At 41.7% G+C, this 23351-nt stretch overlaps 1 protein-coding gene across 1 annotated transcript in view; it reads right to left on the minus strand.

Moving 5' to 3' along the window:
• The window catches only part of GALNT16 (polypeptide N-acetylgalactosaminyltransferase 16), a 159579-nt gene that overhangs the window by 51540 nt on the left and 84688 nt on the right, over nt 1-23351 (minus strand). Inside the window, exon 3 of the mRNA XM_053697988.1 lies at nt 17170-17268. Within this exon, the coding sequence (XP_053553963.1) occupies nt 17170-17268 (99 nt within the window). The remainder of the gene's footprint in view (nt 1-17169; nt 17269-23351) is intronic.

Below are 23351 nucleotides of genomic sequence, written 5' to 3' on the forward strand. Positions count from 1 at the left end.
TTTAACATGCCCATACACCCGGATATAGACACCACAAATCCCAAGCCCTCTACATCCAAACATGCACTTAAACAATTTTGGAAACTCATGTACGAACAAACGATATTCGATATATGGAGATTTAAACACCCAACCAGAAGGGACTACACCTTTTTCTCCTCCCCACATCGTTCATACAGTAGAATTGATTACCTCCTGACAAATCAAAAAGGCTTATCATTTGTTCTCACCTCTAAGCTCTCCCACACAGTCTGGTCAGACCACTCCGCAGTGCTGACACAACTAATATGGCCCTCAGCACCAAAAACCACCTTTCAATGGAAGTTAGACGATACCTTATTAAACAATCCTGATTTCAAAAATAAAATAGAGAAAATGCTACCGGAATATTTTCAGCTAAATTCATTACCAGAGACGGACCCCTTCATAGTTTGGGAGGCCCACAAATGTTACATTAGAGGTGAATTTATTAAGTATAAGGCACATATTAGGCAAAAAGCACGGTTACTTTACAAATCATCCACTGATCTCTTAGCCAAACTAGAACACCAACATAAATTGTACCCTACAGACACTCACACCCTAGAGAATTTAGACAAGGCTAGGAAAAAGGTACAAGAACAGCTAATGCAAGAGGCCAACACACTAGCGCTTAAAACAAAACAAAAATTTTATTTTGAAAGCAATAGAGCAGGAAAACTCCTCGCACGATCCTTAAAACTCAAAAAATTGAAAACCTTTGTTAATGCACTTAAAACACCAACAAATAAGACGGTCAACACAACCCCCGAGATACTCTCCCAATTCCTAGCCTATTACTCAAAACTTTATAACCTCCCGAGATTCCACACCTCGGGCGATGATGAAAATATCATCAAAACATACCTTTCAAGCACCCCCTTACCTCAGTTAACAGAAGAGCAGGCATCTGACCTAGAGGCACCTTTCTCGGCGGCAGAAATTATGGCGGCTCTTAAACAATTACCGACGGGTAAGAGTCCAGGCCCTGACGGGTTCACAACCTCATATTATAAAAAATTTGCACCCTTCCTAATCCACCACCTATGCACATTATTCAATATAGCCGACCAGGCACACCCTTTTCTCTCCTCAATGTTAGAAGCCCATATCACAGTTATCCCTAAACCGGGCAAACCCACTGACTCCCCTGCCAATTTCCGCCCTATCTCGCTCTTAAACACTGACATCAAGCTGTTTGCAAAACTCATCGCCCTAAGAATCAACAAGCTGCTACCCCAATTGATCCACCTGAATCAGGTGGGATTTGTACCTCGCCGAGAGGCGAGGGACAACACTACTAAGATTCTTAATCTCCTTGAATATGCTCAAACTCATACTATCCCTTCTATCTTCCTGGCCATCGATGCCGAAAAGGCGTTCGATAGACTAGATTGGCAATTCTTAAAACTTACATTAGCACGATTTGGATTTGGAGATAAGCTTATAGGGAAAATTTTTGCCTTATATCATTCACCTAAAGCCCGTATTAAATTAAATGATTCTATATCAGACCCTTTCCCCATCCTTAACGGCACAAGACAGGGCTGCCCGCTTTCCCCTCTGCTATTCGTATTGGCCATGGAGGTTCTAGCTGCTAACGTTAGGAATAATTCGGGAGTAGAGGGGTTCCAAGTAGGTGACACTCAATACAAAACAACGTTGTATGCTGACGATGTTCTTTTTACCCTAACCTCACCCTTGGAATCGCTCTCCTTCTTAATACCTGAAATAGAGAGATATAGTTCCCTATCTAATTTTAAAATTAATATGTTAAAGTCAGAGTTTTTAAGTGTGGGACTTCCAGATCAAAAAGCTACCCAAATCACAGAGCAATATCTATTCCGACAGGAGCATACCTCTATCAAATACCTGGGAATTCAAATCTCACACACACACGATTCCTTATTCCACTTGAATTATCTCTCCCTCTTCGACTCGGTGAAGGCAGAATTGAAAGGTTGGCGGGGCAAATGCTTATCTTGGCTCGGTAGAGCGCATGCTTTCAAGATGAGTATCTTGCCCCGCTTCCTCTATTTATTTCAGACGGTCCCTACCCACCTCCCCCAGCATTATATAAGTGCAGCACAAAAATTAGTCAATGCTTTTTTGTGGGCACATCAACACCCCAGGATAGCAAAAGCTACACTTTATAGGCCACGTCACAGAGGAGGACTTGGAATGCCCAACCTCTTGTTTTATCAACAAGCGGCCTTTCTCACCAGATTAATAGACTGGTGCAAAAATGTGCAAGACAAAGAATGGGTGAAGCTTGAGCATGATTTAGCTGGCTCAAAAAGTCTAGGCACACAATGTTGGCTCCACAAACACGACAGAGCTATGTTGACATCCCCCACCTCCCTGATAAAAGACACTTTTTTAACATGGGACTGCCTTACAAAATCCCTGAAGGGGGTGTCCACAATACCTTCTCCATTAACCCCTCTATGTCACAATAAGACCTTCCCACCTTGCCAACAGGTTTGGGCAAATGACACATATGGCATTTCAGCGGGACTACCCTGTCTTTCCCTGCTGGAGGGGGGCAATGTATTACCTAGATCCACTTTAGTAGAGAGAAGCATTCCATACTTCAACAAATGGTTTGAATACTTTCAAATGTCACATTTTATCTCACATCATGTAGACAGGACTAACATAGTTAGGAGCTTAAACCCTTTTGAAACACTTTGCTGGTCCACGCAGTCAACGAAAGGTGCACTCTCTATGACATATAAAATTTTAACGACCATCCACTCTAGAAACCTCCCATCATACACCCGAACCTGGGAAACAGAACTAGGTCTCAGTATCTCACCTGGGACATGGGACTGTATTTTCCAACACATGGGGAAAGCGCCATCCTCAATGAGCATAACCGAGACAAACATGAAACTACTATGTAGGTGGTATCTATACCCGAGTAGGCTGGCCAAAATCTACAGACTCTCTGACCCTCTGTGCTGGAGAGGCTGTGAACAGGTAGGATCACTATATCATATATGGTGGGACTGCCCAGTCCTCCAGCCCTTCTGGAAAAATACACACTCTGAGATCCAAAAAGCCCTCGCACACGAGATCCCTTTTGACCCTCTTACTCTGCTATTCAACAAACCCCCACGAATTAAATGTAAATATAAATCCAAGCTACTATATATTATGCTTAGCAGTGCAAAACAACTAGTGCCGAGACTATGGAAACAGAAAGCTGTCCCGACTACAAAAGAATGGGCACAACAGGTTTCACTTCTACTATCCCTTGAAAAATACCACTACACTCAAACCAACAGACTTGACTTCTACTGTGCAATGTCCTTCTATTGGGAGACCTATATTCATGGGATTGAAGGGACAACTTATTGAGTAACTTTGCCCCCTTATAACTCTTACTAGGTGGTAGGTCCTGAGGGACATTTAGATATCTGGGCTGCGCTCATGAGTGAGCCCCATCCCTGTTATATTCCAGGATTCTAGATGACACTACATACCACGACCCATGTCTTGCGCTATACCCTATAATGCAACTCTTACCTCATAAAATATTACGAGTTACGTAACATGTTTTATTTTATTTGCCTTCTTTTCCTTTTTGTACTTTTCTTTTCTCTCCCTTTGTTCAATGTTATTTGATTGGTTGTATAAAAAAAAAAAAAAAAAAACTACAAGCTTTGGACTATGCAGATAGCCTGTCTATCTTCTCCTGGACATTCTGATTCTCTGACATATCTAAAAATTGATGATAGAAGTATTAAGATATATTTACTAATGTCCGGAGGAACTGGTTGTTTGTATTAATGTTAAACATGACAGGATTGTATGTTTCCATAACTTTTTTGCCAATAAAGCTTGTTTAAAAAAAAAAAAAAAAAAAAAAAAAAAAAAAAAAAAAAACAGCATTTAAATGTTTATTAGACTGAACGTCAATAGGACTGGTTACCTCAATATCCAAAGTAATTAACACTTCTTTTAATAAAGAATGCATATACTCTATTTTAAATAAATAAGTAGATTTGTCAGTGTCAATATCTGAGGAAGGATCTTCTGTTTCAGATAGATCCTCATCAGAAGAGGATGAATTATTATGTTGTTGGTCATTTGAAATTTCATCAGCTAAATGAGAAGTTTTAAAAGACCTTTTACATTTATATGAAGGTGGAAATGCAGACAAAGCCTTCATAATAGATTCAGAAACAAATTCTTTAAAATTTACAGGTATATCATGCACATTAGAAGTTGAAGGAACTGCAATTGGCAATGCACTATTACTGATAGAGACACTATCTGCATGTAAAAGTTTATCATGACAACTATTACAAACGACATTCGGTGGAATAATTTCTACAATTTTGCAACAAATGCACTTAGGTTTAGTAGAACCGATGTCAGGCAGCAATGTTCCAGCAGAAACTTCAGAGACAGGATCAGATTGGGACATCTTGCTCAATGTAAGAGAAAAAACAACATATAAAGCAAAATTATCTATTTCCTAAAATGACAGTTTCAGGAATGGGAAAAAATGCAAAAGCATAGGCCTCTTGATAGAAAAGAAAGCAGGAGGCAAACAACAATGGGGTATAGAAATAATGAAAACTTTTTTGGCGCCAAAAATGACCGGAAATGACACACTTGCATCACTAAGACGCCGCCGTGTGAAAGGTCTCGACGTCACGTATGACGCCGTAAATGACGAAGTTGCGTCAAAAACGTAATTTCCCGCACCAAAAAAATTTGCGCCAAAAAATGACGCAATAAAGTCTAACATTTGACGCACTTGCAGGCCTAATAGCCACAAATACAAAAGTAGTCAAATTGAAAAAGACTTACCCCAGGTAAGAAATAAATTTCTTAAGTGTTTATATTCCCAAATATGAAACTGACAGTCTGCAGAAGGAAATACATGAACCTGACTCATGGCAAATATAAGTACAATACATATATTTAGAACTTTACATAATTTGCATAAAGTGCCAAACCATAGCTGAGAGTGTCTTAAGTAAATGAAAACATACTTACCAAAAGACACCCATCCACATATAGCAGATAGCCGAACCAGTACTAAAACAGTTCTTTAACAGAGGTAATGGTAAATTGGAGAGTATATCGTCGATCTGAAAAGGGAGGTAGGAGATGAATCTCTACGACCGATAACAGAGAACCCATGAAAAAGACCCCCGTTAGGAAAATCCTCGTATTCAATAGGTGATACTCCCTTCACGTCCCTCTGACATTCGCTGTACTCTGAGAGGAAATGGGCTTCAACAATGCTGAGAAGCGCATATCAACGTAGAAATCTTAGCACAAACTTACTTCACCACCTCCATAGGAGGCAAAGTTTGTAAAACTGAATTGTGGGTGTGGTGAGGGGTGTATTTATAGGCATTTTGAGGTTTTGGAAACTTTGCCACTCCTGGTAGGATTGTATATCCCATATGTCACTAGCTCATGGACTCTTGCCAATTACATGAAAGAAAATAGCCACCTACCATATAGGAATCTCTTTAACTCTTTATTACATATGGGTATGAAAAGTACTATTTTTAATCTAGTGACACACATTCACATGGCAGCATAATTCTTGATGGTTTCATCAATCTACTGTGCTCATGTGTGTGTATGTGTGTGCATGTGTATGTATGTGTGTGTGAATGTGTATATATGCAGGGGGCAAGTCGAGTGGGAATGCTTGGGAACGGAGTTCCTGCACTATTTTTGCAGGAGGAACTAAATTCCCTCTGGACAGAGAACAGAAACGCTTCAGTAAACACTGCTGCACACTGCTACTGCTGGTGGGAGGAGCTGGAGCACATTTTGGTTAGAGGGATAGTGAGATCCTCTAGTAATGGGCAGTAACACTTCCTACAATACACTAAATGTAAGCCTGTCAGCGGTATTGCTGTGTGATCACCCCGCACTGTGTGCAACACATGGTGCTTACATTTCTGTGTGGCTTGCTCTGGGGTTATTTAGCTCCCCTCAGAAGAAATATGATTATTGCGCCTTAAGTGGGTGAGACTCCGTGACAGAGGAGGATTCTAAGGCCCAAAGGCAACCATTCAACCCTTCCCTGGATTTAATTTGGTTTCATTAACCAAAGTGTATAGATTATATAAATATAAATACAGTGTGTGTGTGTGTGTATATATATATATATATATATATATATATATATATATATATATATATATATATATATATATATATATATATATATATATAAACAATAATAATTGTGAAGGGGGGTGGAAGACTTTTTTCTGTAGTACTTGACCCTTGTATGTAGGTGTATATGTGTATGTGTGTATGCATGTGTGTGTGAGTATGTATATGTATATATGTGAGTATACAGGGAGTGCAGAATTATTAGGCAAGTTGTATTTTTGAGGATTAATTTTATTATTGAACAACAACCATGTTCTCAATGAACCCAAAAAACTAATTAATATCAAAGCTGAATAGTTTTGGAAATAGTTTTTAGTTTGTTTTTAGTTATAGCTATTTTAGGGGGATATCTGTGTGTGCAGGTGACTATTACTGTGCATAATTATTAGGCAACTTAACAAAAAACAAATATATACCCATTTCAATTATTTATTTTTACCAGTGAAACCAATATAACATCTCAACATTCACAAATATACATTTCTGACATTCAAAAACAAAACAAAAACAAATCAGTGACCAATATAGCCACCTTTCTTTGCAAGGACACTCAAAAGCCTGCCATCCATGGATTCTGTCAGTGTTTTGATCTGTTCACCATCAATATTGCGTGCAGCAGCAACCACAGCCTCCCAGATACTGTTCAGAGAGGTGTACTGTTTTCCCTCCTTGTAAATCTCACATTTGATGATGGACCACAGGTTCTCAATGGGCTGCAGATCAGGTGAACAAGGAGGCCATGTCATTAGATTTTCTTCTTTTATACCCTTTCTTGCCAGCCACGCTGTGGAGTACTTGGACGCGTGTGATGGAGCATTGTCCTGCATGAAAATCATGTTTTTCTTGAAGGATGCAGACTTCTTCCTGTACCACTGCTTGAAGAAGGTGTCTTCCAGAAACTGGCAGTAGGACTGGGAGTTGAGCTTGACTCCATCCTCAACCCGAAAAGGCCCCACAAGCTCATCTTTGATGATACCAGCCCAAACCAGTACTCCACCTCCACCTTGCTGGCGTCTGAGTCGGACTGGAGCTCTCTGCCCTTTACCAATCCAGCCACGGGCCCATCCATCTGGCCCATCAAGACTCACTCTCATTTCATCAGTCCATAAAACCTTAGAAAAATCAGTCTTGAGATATTTCTTGGCCCAGTCTTGACGTTTCAGCTTGTGTGTCTTGTTCAGTGGTGGTCGTCTTTCAGCCTTTCTTACCTTGGCCATGTCTCTGAGTATTACACACCTTGTGCTTTTGGGCACTCCAGTGATGTTGCAGCTCTGAAATATGGCCAAACTGGTGGCAAGTGGCATCTTGGCAGCTGTACGCTTGACTTTTCTCAGTTCATGGGCAGTTATTTTGCGCCTTGGTTTTTCCACACGCTTCTTGCGACCCTGTTGACTATTTTGAATGAAACGCTTGATTGTTCGATGATCACGCTGTCATGAGATGCAGGACATATGCAGGACACAGCAATGATGGTACAACTCTATTTTATTACAGAGCATAGCAATACACATCCAGACAGGTTGATTGTACCAAACTAACTGCAACACAGACACCGGACCTAAGCCCCGCCCACATGCTAGTGACATCACATCCTGCTATCATCACATCTTCCCCTTTTTCAAAGGCAAAGCATACATTCGCATATATTAAATAACAAGGTACACCAACAGGGTATACAACAACATTTTGTTTTAGAACATTATAAGAACAGATAGTTTAGAAAACATGAACAAATAAATTACATCCTGACTTGGACATCGGGGTAGACTACCCTAGTCCACAGTGACCATGGGATTATTCTGCCCATACTTCCGGTCACTGTTCTAGCTAAAGTCAGTCCCTGTATCGGGCCGGAAGCCTCACCACTCTTCCGCTTGATGTAACTTTGCATGAACTGTCCTCTGATACAGAAGATGGTGAACAAGAGTCTGCTGGAGGCAAAGATATATCCCCGCTATGATCTTGCTGAGGGGAAGGCACCTCCCTTAGAACAGGGGATCCCACCGGCGGTGGTACTGAGGTATCCGGTTCCAGACTCTCAGGTACAGGCTGAAGATGTCTTCGGTTACGGCGTGTAACCGTCCCTCCCTCCGTAAGGACTGTGTAAGACCTTGGTTCTGGAGAGCGGCCCACTACCGTAGCAGGCGTCTTCCATTTCTTCTCATCATCCAGTTTAATTCTGACACTTTGGCCCGCTTTCAGTTCCTGTAAAGGCCTGACAGAATGTCTCCTGTCGTAGAAGAAACGATAACCCTTTTTGGCCTCTTCATCCCTCCTAAGGACTTCGTCCCGAGGAACAGGGCCAGGCGGCTTGAAGACACCCACTGAGGGTAAAGTAGTGCGAATCTGGCGTCCTAGCATCAGCTGTGCCGGGCTAAACCCGGTGGCTTGAATGGGCGTCGCCCTGTATGACAAGAGGGCTAGGTACGGTTCAGATTGCTTTAGAATGAATTTTGTTGTTTGAACTGCCCTTTCAGCCATTCCGTTGGCCTGCGGATAATGTGGACTTGACGTGGAATGTACAAAATCATATTCCCTGCTGAAAGCACTGAACTCTGTAGAAGCGAACTGCATGCCATTATCACTCACTAGCTCCATTGGAATGCCCCAGCGGGCGAACAAGCTCTTCAGGCGAATGATAACGGTTTGACTTGTGATATCATTCAGGGGTGCTATTTCCAAATACCTGGAATAGTAGTCGATAACAACAAGAAACTTTTTCCCGTGCAGTTCGCACAAATCAGCAGCTATTTTCTGCCACGGCCCCGCAGGCAGCGGAGTAGACATTAAGGGCTCCCTTCTCTGAGTAGGCCGGCGTTCCCGGCAAAAGGCACATTTAGACACATGATTTGCAATGTCGGAGCTGATCCCAGGCCACCACACAGCTGTAGCTGCTCTTTCTCTGCACTTTGTGATGCCTAGGTGCCCATCGTGTATCCTGTTCAACATCTCCTTCCTCATGCTGACAGGAATTACAATACGGTCTTGGAACAGCACCAACCCCTCCAGCTCCGTGAGCTGCGACCTCTCTGGCTGGTAAGCATTTAAAGACATCCAGGCTGCCCGGCTCTCGGGCCAGCCATCTCTTATGTACCTTATAACTTCTTGCAGATCTGTGTCCAAATATGTCTCTTTCTTTATCTCTTCCAGTTTCCTTGAAGAAATGGACTTAGAGGCCAGAACTGAATCAACATACACTTTTACATCCGATTCTGTAGAGGATTCTTCAGCAGCAGCCAGCGGGAGCCTGGATAGTGTATCTGCCACAACCAGCTGCTTCCCCGGCACATGCACTGCCTGAACATTGAACCTGAGCAGTCTCATTAAAAGTCTCTGGCATCTCAAGGGTGTTTTGTCGATGTCATAAGAATTGATAAGAGGGACTAGCGGTTTGTGGTCAGTTTCCAGACTAAATTTCTCCAAACCCACTAGATAACGCTGAAAGCGCTCACAGGCCCAAACTGCAGCCAGGCACTCTTTCTCAATTTGAGCGTATTTTGACTCCGCAGCCGTCAGTGTGCGGGAACAGTAGGCGATGGGCTGTAGTTTGTTGTCATTCAGCTGCAGGAGTGCAGCCCCCAACCCATAACTGCTTGCATCAGCACTAACCACAGTCTTTTTTGAAGGGTCGTAGAACCCCAGCACTGGGGCAGACCCCAGCAGGGACTTAGCATGCAGGAACGCTTTTTCTTGTGAGGGTCCCCAGACCCAGGCAACATCTTTCTTAAGCAACTCTGTGATAGGGTGCAAAACTGTAGATAAATCTGGAAGAAACTTGCCCACGTAATTTACTAGGCCCAATATCTGTCTCAGCTCATGTACATCAGAAGGGCTTTTCATCTGTTCGATAGCCCGAATTTTCTCGGGGTCCGGCTTGATGCCATCCCCGTTGATGATATGCCCAAAGTAGCATAATTCAGTTTTCCTAAAATGACATTTTTCTTTATTCAGCTTCAGCCCAGACTCTTTGATAGCCTGCAGCACACAACTCAAACGCTGATCATGCTCCTCCACTGTAGACCCATACACTAGAATGTCGTCCATGACGACTGCTGTGCCCACGTGGCCACTCAGGCGAGAACTCATTTCCCTCTGAAAGATCTCAGGAGCGGAGGATATCCCAAAGGGAAGTCTGCAGAAACAGAACCGACCTACCGGAGTGATAAAGGTAGTCAGTTTGCGGCACTTTGGATCCAGGGGGATCTGCCAAAAGCCGCTAGAAGCGTCTAATGTGGAAAAGAACTTCGCCCCAGCCAACTTCGGGGCTATATCTTCCAGTGTCGGCAGCACAAATCTCTCCCTCTTCACTGCCTCATTCAACCTTTTCAGGTCCACACAGATGCGCACCTTTCCGTTTTTCTTTGCAACTGGAACAATGGGGGCACACCAATCAGTTGCTTCAACAACCTCTTCAATAACCCCCATAGACTTCATGCGCATGAGCTCTTTCTCCACTTGAGGCATGAGCGGGAACGGAATTCTACGAGGAGTAGAAATACTGTACGGGACTGCGTCACTTTTAAGTGCTATACGGACAGGTTTGCAGCTCAGTAGGCCCAACTCGCCAAACATATCTTCAGAGATCTCATTCACTCTGGCCACGAGGCCCAAGTCACAGGCTGCTTTTCTGCTCAATAAACTGTTAACACACTGACCTCGGATCACATGCACCCACATGGTGAACTTCCTTTGTTTGTACTCACAGCTGGCAAGAAATTTCCCCACACAATCAATGCGGCCACCAGGACTATGAACATTTGTAGTAACCTTCGCCAGCTGGGGCTGTCGAGGCAGTCTCATAAATTCAGCAAAAGACATTACAGTGATATCTGCTCCTGTGTCAATCTTAAAATCAACATTGGCTCCCATTACAGTAAAGGTAACTTTCCAATCTTCCTCTGAGCTTGTCCGTTCCACAACAGACCCCACAAAAGACACTTCCTGACCCTCCTGGTCACTGTCCACCTGCATCTCCTTAATGTATTCAGTTTTACACACCACTTCAAAATGGCCTATTCTGTTACATTTTCTGCATCTTTTATCTCTGGCCGGGCATATAGCACTCTGATCATGAGCCCGGTAGCACCGTGTGCATCGGCCATGTTGCGCCCATCCACTTCTAGGCCTTTCCAGTACTTTAGATCTACCGCTCACACTGTGCCTTTCACTAGCAATTTTCCTAGACTGTTGTACTTCATCCACAATACTCTCAGACCTCAGATCAGCACTTTGCTTTTTCACCAGTTCACTCTGGCGGGCCATCCTAATAGCCCCGTCTAATGTTAAATCAGGCTCTAACTGCAGCTTCAGGGAGACTTCAGCATCTGCAATTCCAATAACTATTCTGTCTCTGATTTGCTCTTCTTTAGCAACACCAAACTCACAGAATTCAGCTAATTCATACAGGCTGCGCAAAAATGACTCCACAGATTCTCCCACACGCTGATTACGTTTGTGAAAACAAGCTCTCTCATGAATCACATTTCTTTTGGGCACAAAGTGGGCACTGAGTTTATCCATAACTATATCAAAGTTAACTTCTTCCCCTTCTTGGAAAGTAAAAGCATTGAACACTGGCTCTACATCTTTCCCCATAGAGTATAAAAGAGAATTAACTTGTACTTCACCACTCTCCTTGTTCAGTTTGGATGCAATCCTGAAGCGCTGAAACCGCTGACGCCATGTGGGCCAAGCTGCAGGCTGAGAAAAGTCAAAAGGCTCAGGTGGGGTAAACTTTGACATCGTCATCATCAGAAACAGAAGCGTAGTCCAGAACTTCTGACACCATGTCATGAGATGCAGGACATATGCAGGACACAGCAATGATGGTACAACTCTATTTTATTACAGAGCATAGCAATACACATCCAGACAGGTTGATTGTACCAAACTAACTGCAACACAGACACCGGACCTAAGCCCCGCCCACATGCTAGTGACATCACATCCTGCTATCATCACACACGCTTCAGAAGCTTTGCAATTTTAAGAGTGCTGAATCCCTCTGCAAGATATCTCACTATTTTTTACTTTTCTGAGCCTGTCAAGTCCTTCTTTTGACCCATTTTGCCAAAGGAAAGGAAGTTGCCTAATAATTATGCACACCTGATATAGGGTGTTGATGTCATTAGACCACACCCCTTCTCATTACAGAGATGCACATCACCTAATATGCTTAATTGGTAGTAGGCTTTCGAGCCTATACAGCTTGGAGTAAGACAACATGCATAAAGAGGATGATGTGGTCAAAATACTCATTTGCCTAATAATTCTGCACTCCCTGTATATATGTAGGTGTATATGTGTGTGTGTATGAGTATGTTTGTGTGTGTGTTTATGTATGCGTGTGTGCATCTATGTGCATGTGTATGCATGTGTGTATGTGGGTGTGTGTATGTATGCATGTGTGTATGTGTATGTATGTGTGTATGTATGTGTGTGATTGTGTATTTTTGCGTGTGTGAGGGTACAAACAAAACACATTGCCAAATCTATCACAAATATAAATGCATTTTAACCTTTAAAGTGAATGTCAATTTTGATGATAAAGTGCCCGTTTTTTAAAAATTTGATTAAAAAGAGGGGCACTTTAATTCATAAAAATTTACATTTCACTTGTGTTGTGAAAATACTTTTTAATCTTGACAGCCGCTCCAGCTTCCCCCGGTCGTCGCAAGCCTCTTCCTACGTCATAAATGACGGATCGGTCATCTTCCAATCACGGTTTACCCCCCGGGGAATCAGTGTCTGATTCAACGCCGTGATTGGAGGAAGCCGGATTCCTCATTTTAGACTAAGGAAGAGGCTTTGCGACGGGCGGAGGAAGCGATGCAGCGGCTGTCAAAATTGAAAGGTAAGTATTTTCACAAAATGAGTGAAATGTAAATTTTTATGAATTAAAGTGCCCCTGTTTTTAATCAAAATTTAAAAAAACTGGGCACTTTATCATCAAAATTTACATTCAGTTTAAATTTAGAAAATAAAGCATTAATGGAAGATAATTACCCCATGATTTCGGAACAGGGAAGATAAACATTTCTTGTGTCTACATGAAAGTTTCAGAAGAAATTGTAAAAAGATGGTAAATTCTGGAACCAGGTGAAGTATTCAAATTTGTAGCAAACAGTAGAGTAAGCTCAGCATAGAGTATAATGCAAACTACAGAACTTCCCAGTGTAATATATTATTTTTCCTTTAAAATGATAAACAAAATTACACAGGTTGGATGGTAACAGGTTCTGGAGTATTAGAAAGGGTGGGTATAATAGATTTCTAATAGAGGTGATATGGAATTTCAATAATGCCTGTGACATATTAAAGGACCATTACAGTGATAATATTGCATGCTGGTCCTGAGCGAAAACTGGACCTGATCCAATCAGCAGCCCTAGTCACACAGCTGGGTTGCAGTGCTCTGCAGCTCCCAAATGTTACTTTAACTATGTGTTTACCCATTTGTGGAGGTTGAAACTGTTTAAATTTAAAAATACTTAGAACATATTCTGCTATGTGCAGGACATTGGAATGTGAAATATTTACAGTAAATGCACAGTCAAACAATTTATTATAAATGAATATTGCATAAATATGCTTTTACATCTACTTAACTGCAAAGGGCTTCAATGCACTTATATATATCTATATCCAGGGCTCAAAATTTCAGGTTATTAACTTCTAGCCAGGCCAAAATGTTACTCGCCACTTCTGAGCCAATCCACTACTGCTCACACCACACCCACTACTGCACGCCCTCTTTTGTATATGTTTAGCCAAGGTGAAACACATTATTGTACAGACATTTTTAATATTCTTTATTTTATACCTGAAGAAATTAAATAATGCTACATAGAGTAATAGATTAACAACAACAAAAAGTGCATAGCAGTTAGCAACATCAGCTTGGTGGTTCTGGGTAAGACAATAGCTGGATAGAAATAGGAAGTTGTTAAAGTGAGAGAGTTGGGAAAGAGAGTACTGGCATTCATGGAAGGTCTTTGTAGTCCTGGAGATTTTCCTTTAATAATTATCGTCTCTCCCTTCTCTCTCTTTACTATCTTTCTCCCATCCCTCCTCTCTTCAATCTCTTTTTACCCTCTCCCTTATCTCTCAACATTCACTCACTAACTTTCACTCGCCACCATTAAATTTCCACTCGCCAATGGCTAGTAAAGAGTGGAAATTTTGAGCCCTGCTATATCTATATGTGTGTACATATGTATTTATGTGTTTTTATGTGTATATATGTCTGTAAATACATATATACACATATAAATACATATATACACATATAAATACATATATACACATATAAATACATATATACACATATAAATACATATGTACACACACAAACACATATACTATATATATGTATATATATATATATATATATATATATATATATATATATATATATACACACACAAATACATATACATCTTTAGACTTGTATATATATATATATATATGTTAAAGTCATTTGCCTGCTTTTTTTTTTCTCCTGAGACCTCATATCTTTGAGCCCTTATAACTTTTTTGTGCAATATTTTTTGTGAATAATTTTTATTAGATGGTGTTGTTATGAGTGTAAGAGTACTTTGTAATGTATTTTTGATGTGTTTTGTGCAACTTTTAGTGAACAGTAAACCAGAGATTTGAAGTTGCGGCAATGATTCTAGCATAATTCGCGATTGCGTTCAAACTATCGCGTTTACTTTAACTCGTAATACCAGCGGTAAACCCGACAAATGAAAACACACACGATAAACCCCTTATTGCTCGCAAGAAAATGTTTGCGCTCCTCTCGTAACCTGGACAATGTGAATAAGACAAAGGGGTCTATTTATCAAGCTCTGAACGTAGCTTGATGCCCCGTGTTTCTCACCAGAAACACAAGTTATGAAGCAGCGGTCTAAATACCGCTGCTCCATAACCTGTCCACCTGCTCTGAGGCGGCGGACAGAAATCGCCACAAATCAACCTAATCAAATACGATTGGGTTGATTGACACCCCTGCTAGCGGCCGATTGGCCACGAATCTGCAGGGGGCGGTATTGCACCAGCAGTTCACAAGGACTGCTGGTGCAATGATAAATGCCAAGAGCGTATGCTGTCGGCATTTATCGATGTGCAGGGGACATGGTTCGCTATAGCGGATCATGTCTGTCCGCACAATGATAAATGGACCCCTAAGCATTCATTAAATGGCATGAAACCTAACATTTTTCTTTAATGATTCAGATAGAGCATGTCATTTTAAACAACTTTCTAATTTACTTCTATTATCATATTTTCTTAGTTCTCTTAGAATTTTTTGTTGAAAAAAACTTCAGGAGCGTGCACATGTCTAGAGCACTTTATGGCAGCAGTTTTGCAAGAATGTTATCCATTTGCAACACCTCTAGATAGCAGGACTATTTCCTGTCATGTAGTGCTCCACACACCTACCTAGGTATCTCTTCAACAAACAATACCATGAGAACATAGCAAATTTGATAATAGAAGTTAATGGGAAACGTTTTAAAAATTGTATGCTCACATCACAAAATAACATTTCTGTCATATTCCTTTAAGCTTACACCTCACAGTCAAAGCTAGAATCATTCTTAATGTGTTTTTAGTATTTGTTTATTCATGGGCATTACACTAAATTTGTATAGGCCTTTATTTTGAAAAAAAACAAAAACACTTAACCTTAAGATTTCAGACTATACGTATAGGCATTTGTGATTGGCTGATTGCTATCACATGGTACAGGGGGAGTGGAAATAGACATAACTTTGAAATTTGTTAGAAAAAAAATCTACTACTCATTTGAAATTCAGAGTAAATGCTATTGTATTGTCTTGTTATCTTGCATTTGTTGATTATGCAAATCTACTGTGTTTACTGGTCCTTTAAGATAAAGCAATGGCAATGTCTAAACTTGTGGCATCACTGCCTTGACTCCATTTTGTAAAAAGAAAATCACCACTAAGATAAGTATTAAAAAAGTGTTTAAGCAGAGCGCTGGTTAATAAACGGGATACCACACATCTTACAAGGGAGAAAAGATCCTTCTATCTTTTCAAAAATGTGGTAGGAGTTTTGGTGGTAGTAAGTGCGCTAAAAGAAAGCTAAAGGTATCCAATTGTATCCAGTATTAAATAAAAGAGTTATAAAATATATATATAACAATGTGCAAAGTGTAATGCGTGTATTATGATTCCTCAGTCAAAAAAGAAAGATAGGGTGTGTGGGGGGAAATGAGAGGATCTATTCAAAAATAACACTGCTTACCTAGTATTGAGTATGGAATTTCTACTTGCTTAAATTCTGTTTTTATTATTTTTTATCTGGGGAGACGTCCCTTTGTTTCAAGTTCCAATTTGATTGTGATTGTGTATAATTAAATATTTTTGATATATGATTTAGGCTGCAAGGAATTTTTTAGATATATTTAGATATATTTAGGAATTTTTTAGATATATTGAGTTTTTTCACTACAATTTAACGTATTGTTTCTTTTTAACATACACTAACAATTTGCTTGATACTTCTAATATTTCACCAATATATGGTCACACTGCTAATTGTCACATACTTTGACTTTATTTTGATCATTAGTACACTATTGATAGAACGCTTAACTATCATCCTCCTTAAGTAAGATATTTAAAAAACACTATTTTTTCACGGACACTGTTATTTTTGAATAGATCCTCTCATTTCCCCCCACACACCCTATCTTTCTTTTTTGACTGAGGAATCATAATACACGCATTACACTTTGCACATTGTTATATATATATTTTATAACTCTTTTATTTAATACTGGATACAATTGGATACCTTTAGCTTTCTTTTAGCGCACTTACTACCACCAAAACTCCCACCACTAAGATCAGCCCCACAGTAAAGTTTTGCCACCTTCAAAGTAGAATAAAAAACATTTTTACAAATGTGTATTTATTCAGTGTGATACTGATCCTTATACTGAACCTATTGACCCACCTCTTGATGGTTCTCAGAAGGGTCGAGCGTGCCTCGTTGTGGAAAGTGATGATGACACTGGTAGCTGGCAGGTCATCGTCGTAATGTGTGGAGGTGCATCTGCAGAGAAAAGGGGCGCAGCAACAAACTGGTTCACCAAACTAGTTCACTTGCTTCATTACTAAAACAAAATACTTGATACAAAACATTAGAAGATTCAGCACATTTTCTGGGAACCCGCCTCTGGCTTTTATAGAATACTGACAAATCTTCTGTAAAATAGATCTTATACTTGTCAGTTTTGAAGTATGGCTAAATAACAAAAACATAATTTATGCTTACCAGATAAATTCCTTTCCTTCCAGATAGGGAGAGTCCACGGCTTCATTCCTTACTGTTGGGAAATACAACACCTGGCCAGGAGGAAGCAAAGACACCACAGCCAAAGGCTTAAATATCCCTCCCACTTCCTCATTATCCCAATCATTCTGCTGAAGGAACAAGGAAAAGTAGGAGAAACATTAGGGTATAAATGGTGCCAGAAGAATAAAATAAATAATAGGGGACCGCCCATAGACAAGAAAAAAAAACGTGCGGAGGCCGTGGACTCTTCCGATCCAGAAGGAAAGGAATTTATCTGGTAAGCATAAATTATGTTTTCCTTCCTAAATTAGGGAGAGTCCATGGCTTCATTCCTTACTGTTGGGAAAACTATACCCAAGCTCCAGAGAACACTGAATGAATACAGGAGGGAACAAAAAGGAAGAGGCGGACCCTATTCTGAGGGCACCACAGCCTGCAAAACTTTTCTCCCGAAAGCTGCTTCAACCGAAGCAAAAACATCAAACTTGTAAAATTTTGAAAAAGTATGTAAGGAGGACCAGGTAGCCGCCTTACAAATCTGATCCATAGAGGCCTCGTTCTTAAAAGCCCAAGAGGAAGCCACTGCTCTAGTGGAATGAGCCGTTATCCTCTCAGGACGATGTCTCGCTGTCTCATAAGCTAAGCAGATGACACCCCTTAACCAATAGATAGGGAAGTCGAAGTCTTCTGCCCCTTACGCTTCCCCGAATAGACAACAAACAAAGAGGAAGATTGTCTAAACTCCTTAGCAGCCTGAACTTAAAGGCGCGAACCACATCCAAATTGTGAAGTAAGCGTTCCTTCGATGAAGAAGGATTTAGACACAAGGAAGGAACCACAATCTCCTGATTGATGTTGCGATTTGACACAACCTTAGGAAGAAAACCTAATTTAGTATGTAAAACTGCCTTCTCTGCATAAAAAATCAGATAAGGGGGCTCACATTGCAAAGCAGAGATCTCAGAAACTTTGCGCGCAGAGGCAATAGCCAATAAAAAGAGAACCTTCGAAGATAACAATTTAATGTCAACGGAATGGAGAGGCTCAAACGGAACCTGTTGCAAAACCCGAAGAACAAGATTTAGGCTCCAAGGAGGAGCCCCAGATCTAAACACAGGTCTGATCCTAATCAGAGCCTTAACAAAGGACTGCACGTCTGGAATCTCAGCCAGTCTCTTGTGCAATAAAACAGACAGGGCCCAAATCTGTCCCCTCAGGGAACTAGCAGAAAGGCCCTTCTCCAGCCCATCCTGGAGAAAAGATAAGATCCTGGCAACCTTAACTATGTGCCAGGAAAAACCACGCTTTTCACACCAGAATAAGTAGGTCCTCCACACCTTGTGGTAGATATGCCAAGTAACTGGTTTACGAACTTGAATAAGAGTATCAATGACACTCTCAGAGAAACCTCTCTTGGCTAAGAATAAACGTTCAATCTCCACGCAGTCAGCCTCAGAGAATCTAGATTTTGATGAACAAATGGACCTTTTATCAGCAGGTCTCTGTGACAAGGTAACTTCCACGGAGGAGATGAGGACATCCCCACTAGATCCGCAAAGCACGTCCTTTGCGGCCATGGTGGAGCAATCAGAATTACTGATACCCGCTACTGCTAGTGCATCTATTGGATCTGCTTGGGAATCCCTCGACCCGTACCTGGGTAGCTTGGTATTGAGACGGGATGCCATGAGATCCATCTCCGGCGTCCCCCACTTGCTGCATATCTCTGCAAACACATTGGGATGGAGAGACCATTCCCCTGGATGGAAGGATTGCCTGCTGAGAAAATCCACCTCCCAGTTGTCCACACCTGGAATGTGGATCGCTGACAACGAACAGATGTGGGCCTCCGCCCACTCCAGAATCTGAGATACATCCTTCATCGCCAAGGAACTTCTCATTCAACCATGACGGTTGATGTAAGCCACCAAGGTTATATTGTCTCATTGGAATCTGATAAACTGGGACGAACCCAGAAGTGGCCAAGCCTTCAAGGCCTTGAAGATTGCCTGTAGTTCCAAAATATTGATCGGGAGGGAGGACTCCTCCTGAGTTCACAGCCCCTGTGCCTTCCTGGCACCCCAAACAGTTCCCCATCTGGATAAGCTTGCATCCGTAATCACAATCTCCCAAGATGGTCTTAAGAAGCATGTCCCTCGGGACAGATGATCTGGACAGAGCCACCAAGAGAGCGAATCTCTCGACCGGCTGTCTAATATAATCTGTTGATACAGATCTGAATGATTGCCGTTCCACTGCCTCAGCATGCACAGTTGTAAAGGTCTGAGACGGAGCTTGGCAAAAAGGAATGATGTCCATGAAGGATACCATGAGACCAATCACCTCCATACACTGAGCCACAGAGGGACTCAAGGAGGTCCGGAGGGCAAGACATGTCGAAGTTAGCTTGCAACGTCTCTGGTCTGTTAGAAATATCCTCATGGATCAGGAGTCTATTATAGTATCCAGGAATTTCACCCTGGTACTTGGGATAAGAGAACTCTTTTCCAAGTTTATCATCCATCCATGTGATCAAAGAAGACTGAGAAAGGACTCAGATAATTCTTCGAAAGGTTGGTGCTTGCACCAGAATATCGTCTAAGTATAGGGCTACTGCAATACCCTGAGTTCTGGCAACAGCTAGAAGAGCCCCCAGAACCTTTGTTAAGATTCTTGGAGCAGTAGCTAGGCCAAATGGAAGGGCAATGAACTGGAAATGCTGGTCCAGGAATCCAAACCTCAGGAACTGAGAGTGTTCCCTGTGGATTGGAACATGAAGGTAAGTGTCCTTCAGATCTATAGTGGTCATAAACTGGCCTTCCTGAATTAAAGGAAAGATGGACCTTATCGTCTCCATCTTGAAGGAAGGGACACTGAGAAATTTGTTTAAGCACTTTAGGTCCAGAATTGGGTGGAAAGTTCCCTCCTTCTTTGGGACCACGAAAAGGTTTGAATAAAACCCCAAACCTCTTTCTTCGATAGGTACCGGGACAACAACTCCTAAGGAGGATAGATCCCAAACACACCCTAAAAAGGCATCCCTCTTTTCCGGTCTGGTAGAGAGATTTGAGAGAAGGAATCTGCCCCTTGGCGGATGAGATTTGAAGCCTATCTTGTATCCCTGAGATATCACCTCCAGGACCCACGGATCCTGTACGTCCTTGAACCAGGCATTTCAAAAAAGAGATAGTCTGCCCCCACATGATCCGATCCCAGATCGGGGGCCGCCCCTTCAAAGCGATTTGTTTTCGGCGGGATTTCATATTCTCCTTTGATTTATTCCAGGACTGAGTCTGCTTCCAAGCACTCTTGGGTTGCTCAGGCTTGGAGGGTGATTGTTGTCGTTGGGACTTGTTCTTCTTATCTTGCGGTAGAAAGGCACCCTTGCCTCCGGTAACCATAGAAATAATGGAGTCCAGGCCTGGACCAAATAAAATCTTTCCCTTGAAGGGAAGAGAAAGTAGTCTGGATGTAGAAGTCATATCCGCAGACTAAGACTTCAACCAGAGCACCCGGCAGGCTAGGACTGCAAAGCCAGAGGCCTTTGCATTAAGGCGAATAATTTGCATGTTCGCATCACAGATAAAAGTATTAGCAATTTTCAGAGATTTAATTCTGTCTTGAATATCCTCTAGGGAAGACTCCACCTCATTGAGTTCCGACAAAGAGTCTCACCAATAGGTAGACGTTCCGGCAACTGCAGCTGCCCGTTAAAACAAAAATCCCATATGTTGAAACATCTTTCTTAGAAAGGTTTTCATTTTCTTATCCATCGGCTCTCTGAATGAAGAACTATCCTCAAGAGGTATAGTAGTACGTTTAGCAAGCGTAGAGATAGCACCATCCACCTTAGGAATGGAGCCCCACAAATCCAATTGAGAGTCTGGGAACGGGAACAACTTTTTAAAAGTAGACGAGAGGAAAAAGGAAGAACCAATTCTTTGCCATTCATTCTTAATAATGTTCGCCATCTTAACCGGCACAGGAAAAGTCAAAGGAACTTTCCTGTCTTGGTAAACTCTGTCTAATTTAGGTATCATAGGTTCTTCAGGCAGCGCACCCTCTGGAACCTCTAACGTAGACAGAACCTCCTTTAATAAAAAACGCAAGTGCTCAATTTTAAATCTAAAGGACGGTTCCTCCGCAGCAGGAGACTTAGATGCTACAGAGGTTAACTCATCATCGGATAACTGGGACATAATAGCTAAATCCGATAAATATTTAGATTACTCCAGGTCAGGAGAGCTATGTTAAACCTTTCTCTTTTGGTCCAGGCCTGGACTCATTTGGTCCAGGCCTGGACTCCATTATTAGAGCGAGGGAATGCACTGAGGGCCGCAGACACCGCTGTTTGTAACTGCGCAGCAAAGTCTGCAGGAAGAAGAAGTGCTACGGGGAACTGCATCTGGAGTGGATAATGTAGCAAAGGTAGTAATCTCACAGGACGGCTCAGAGCGACTAAGAGCCTTAGCAGGCTTGTCTCCCTTCTTAGACTTTATACTGGTGTTAAGGCATGTGGGACATAATTGAGTGGGCGGAAAAATCACAACCTCTTTAAATTTAAACAGGTATGATTTAGTACAGAAGGAGTACCTTCTAACATGTCAGAGTCCTCCATAGCTCAGGTTATACCCACTGAAGGACACAAATAAAAACGTTTTTATTATAGAAAACTGCACCTTTATACTCCCAATGGCTGGGGCACTCACCACCTCCTAGACCCAGGCAGTTAACAGAGGAAACGCTCTCCTCATGTTCCAGTCTCAGCCAGAATGGAGGAAATGAACATGGACTACACCCGGGCACATGGAGTGCAAGACAGTACTCCCCCTGTTATTACAAGTACAACAAGTAATAGGAGCTGTGCAACACTTTCAAAAACAAAACTGAAACCTGTTTGTTCCAGCCATAAACACACAGTTTATCAGCCCAGGAAAAAAAAATCACACAAAGCAGCATGTAAATAATTAATACACTGATTAATTAACCCCAACTGTTTAATAAACCCCATTCAGAGGATATTAACCCTGGATCCTATCAAGGTATAAAGGAGCCACACTGCGACCCTGTTTTAGCGTTTTATGTGTAAAAATTAAAATGATCTTACTTCCAGGATCCATGCTGTGGAACAGAACACAGCCTCTCAAGTGTGACAGACTTAAAGCAGCGCTCCTGACATGGACTTGAGTGAGAGAAAGCAGGCAGTGAAACTCGTCAACATTGATTGCTTAGGAGCTGTTAGCAGTAGTCTGGATGGTTTCGCAGAAAAACTTTCCCTGCATCTCCAGACTCTAACTTTCATCAATACTCTCACTGAGAGGTTGACATGACTACTTAAAAATCCAGTCCTATCGCGAAGGGCAGATACCCTTTTTCAGGACTCTCAGAATCTTCTGACACTTCTCTGCCACCTCCTATCGTGACGAAAGGCAAATAATTACTGGGGTAAGAGGAAGTGGGAGTGATATTTAAGCCTTTGGCTGGAGTGTCTTTGCTTCCTCCTGGTGGCCAGGTGTTGTATTTCCCAACAGTAAGGAATGAAGCCGTGGACTCTCCCTATCTTAGGAAGGAAAATGGGAGTAGACTGCTCTGCATTAAAATGCATGGTCTTAGTCCGTCCATGTTTGGGTACATTTATGAATGTATAGATAGAGTTAGCATGTTTACATGTTTGTGAAGTTTTGTATTTATATTTATACTAGTCCTAAAGCCCGTTCTCACGGGCCATTTTTTGCAGTACAGCGGTCCCACCCCTTGCGCTCTTTCCCTCCCCCTCACTTTTGCTCTCTCTCTCCCCCCTCTCTTTTGCTCTCTCTCTCCCCCTCTCTTTTGAGCTTTCT

This window comes from Bombina bombina, chromosome 1 (genome assembly GCF_027579735.1).
Source record: "Bombina bombina isolate aBomBom1 chromosome 1, aBomBom1.pri, whole genome shotgun sequence".
Lineage (NCBI taxonomy): Eukaryota > Metazoa > Chordata > Amphibia > Anura > Bombinatoridae > Bombina > Bombina bombina.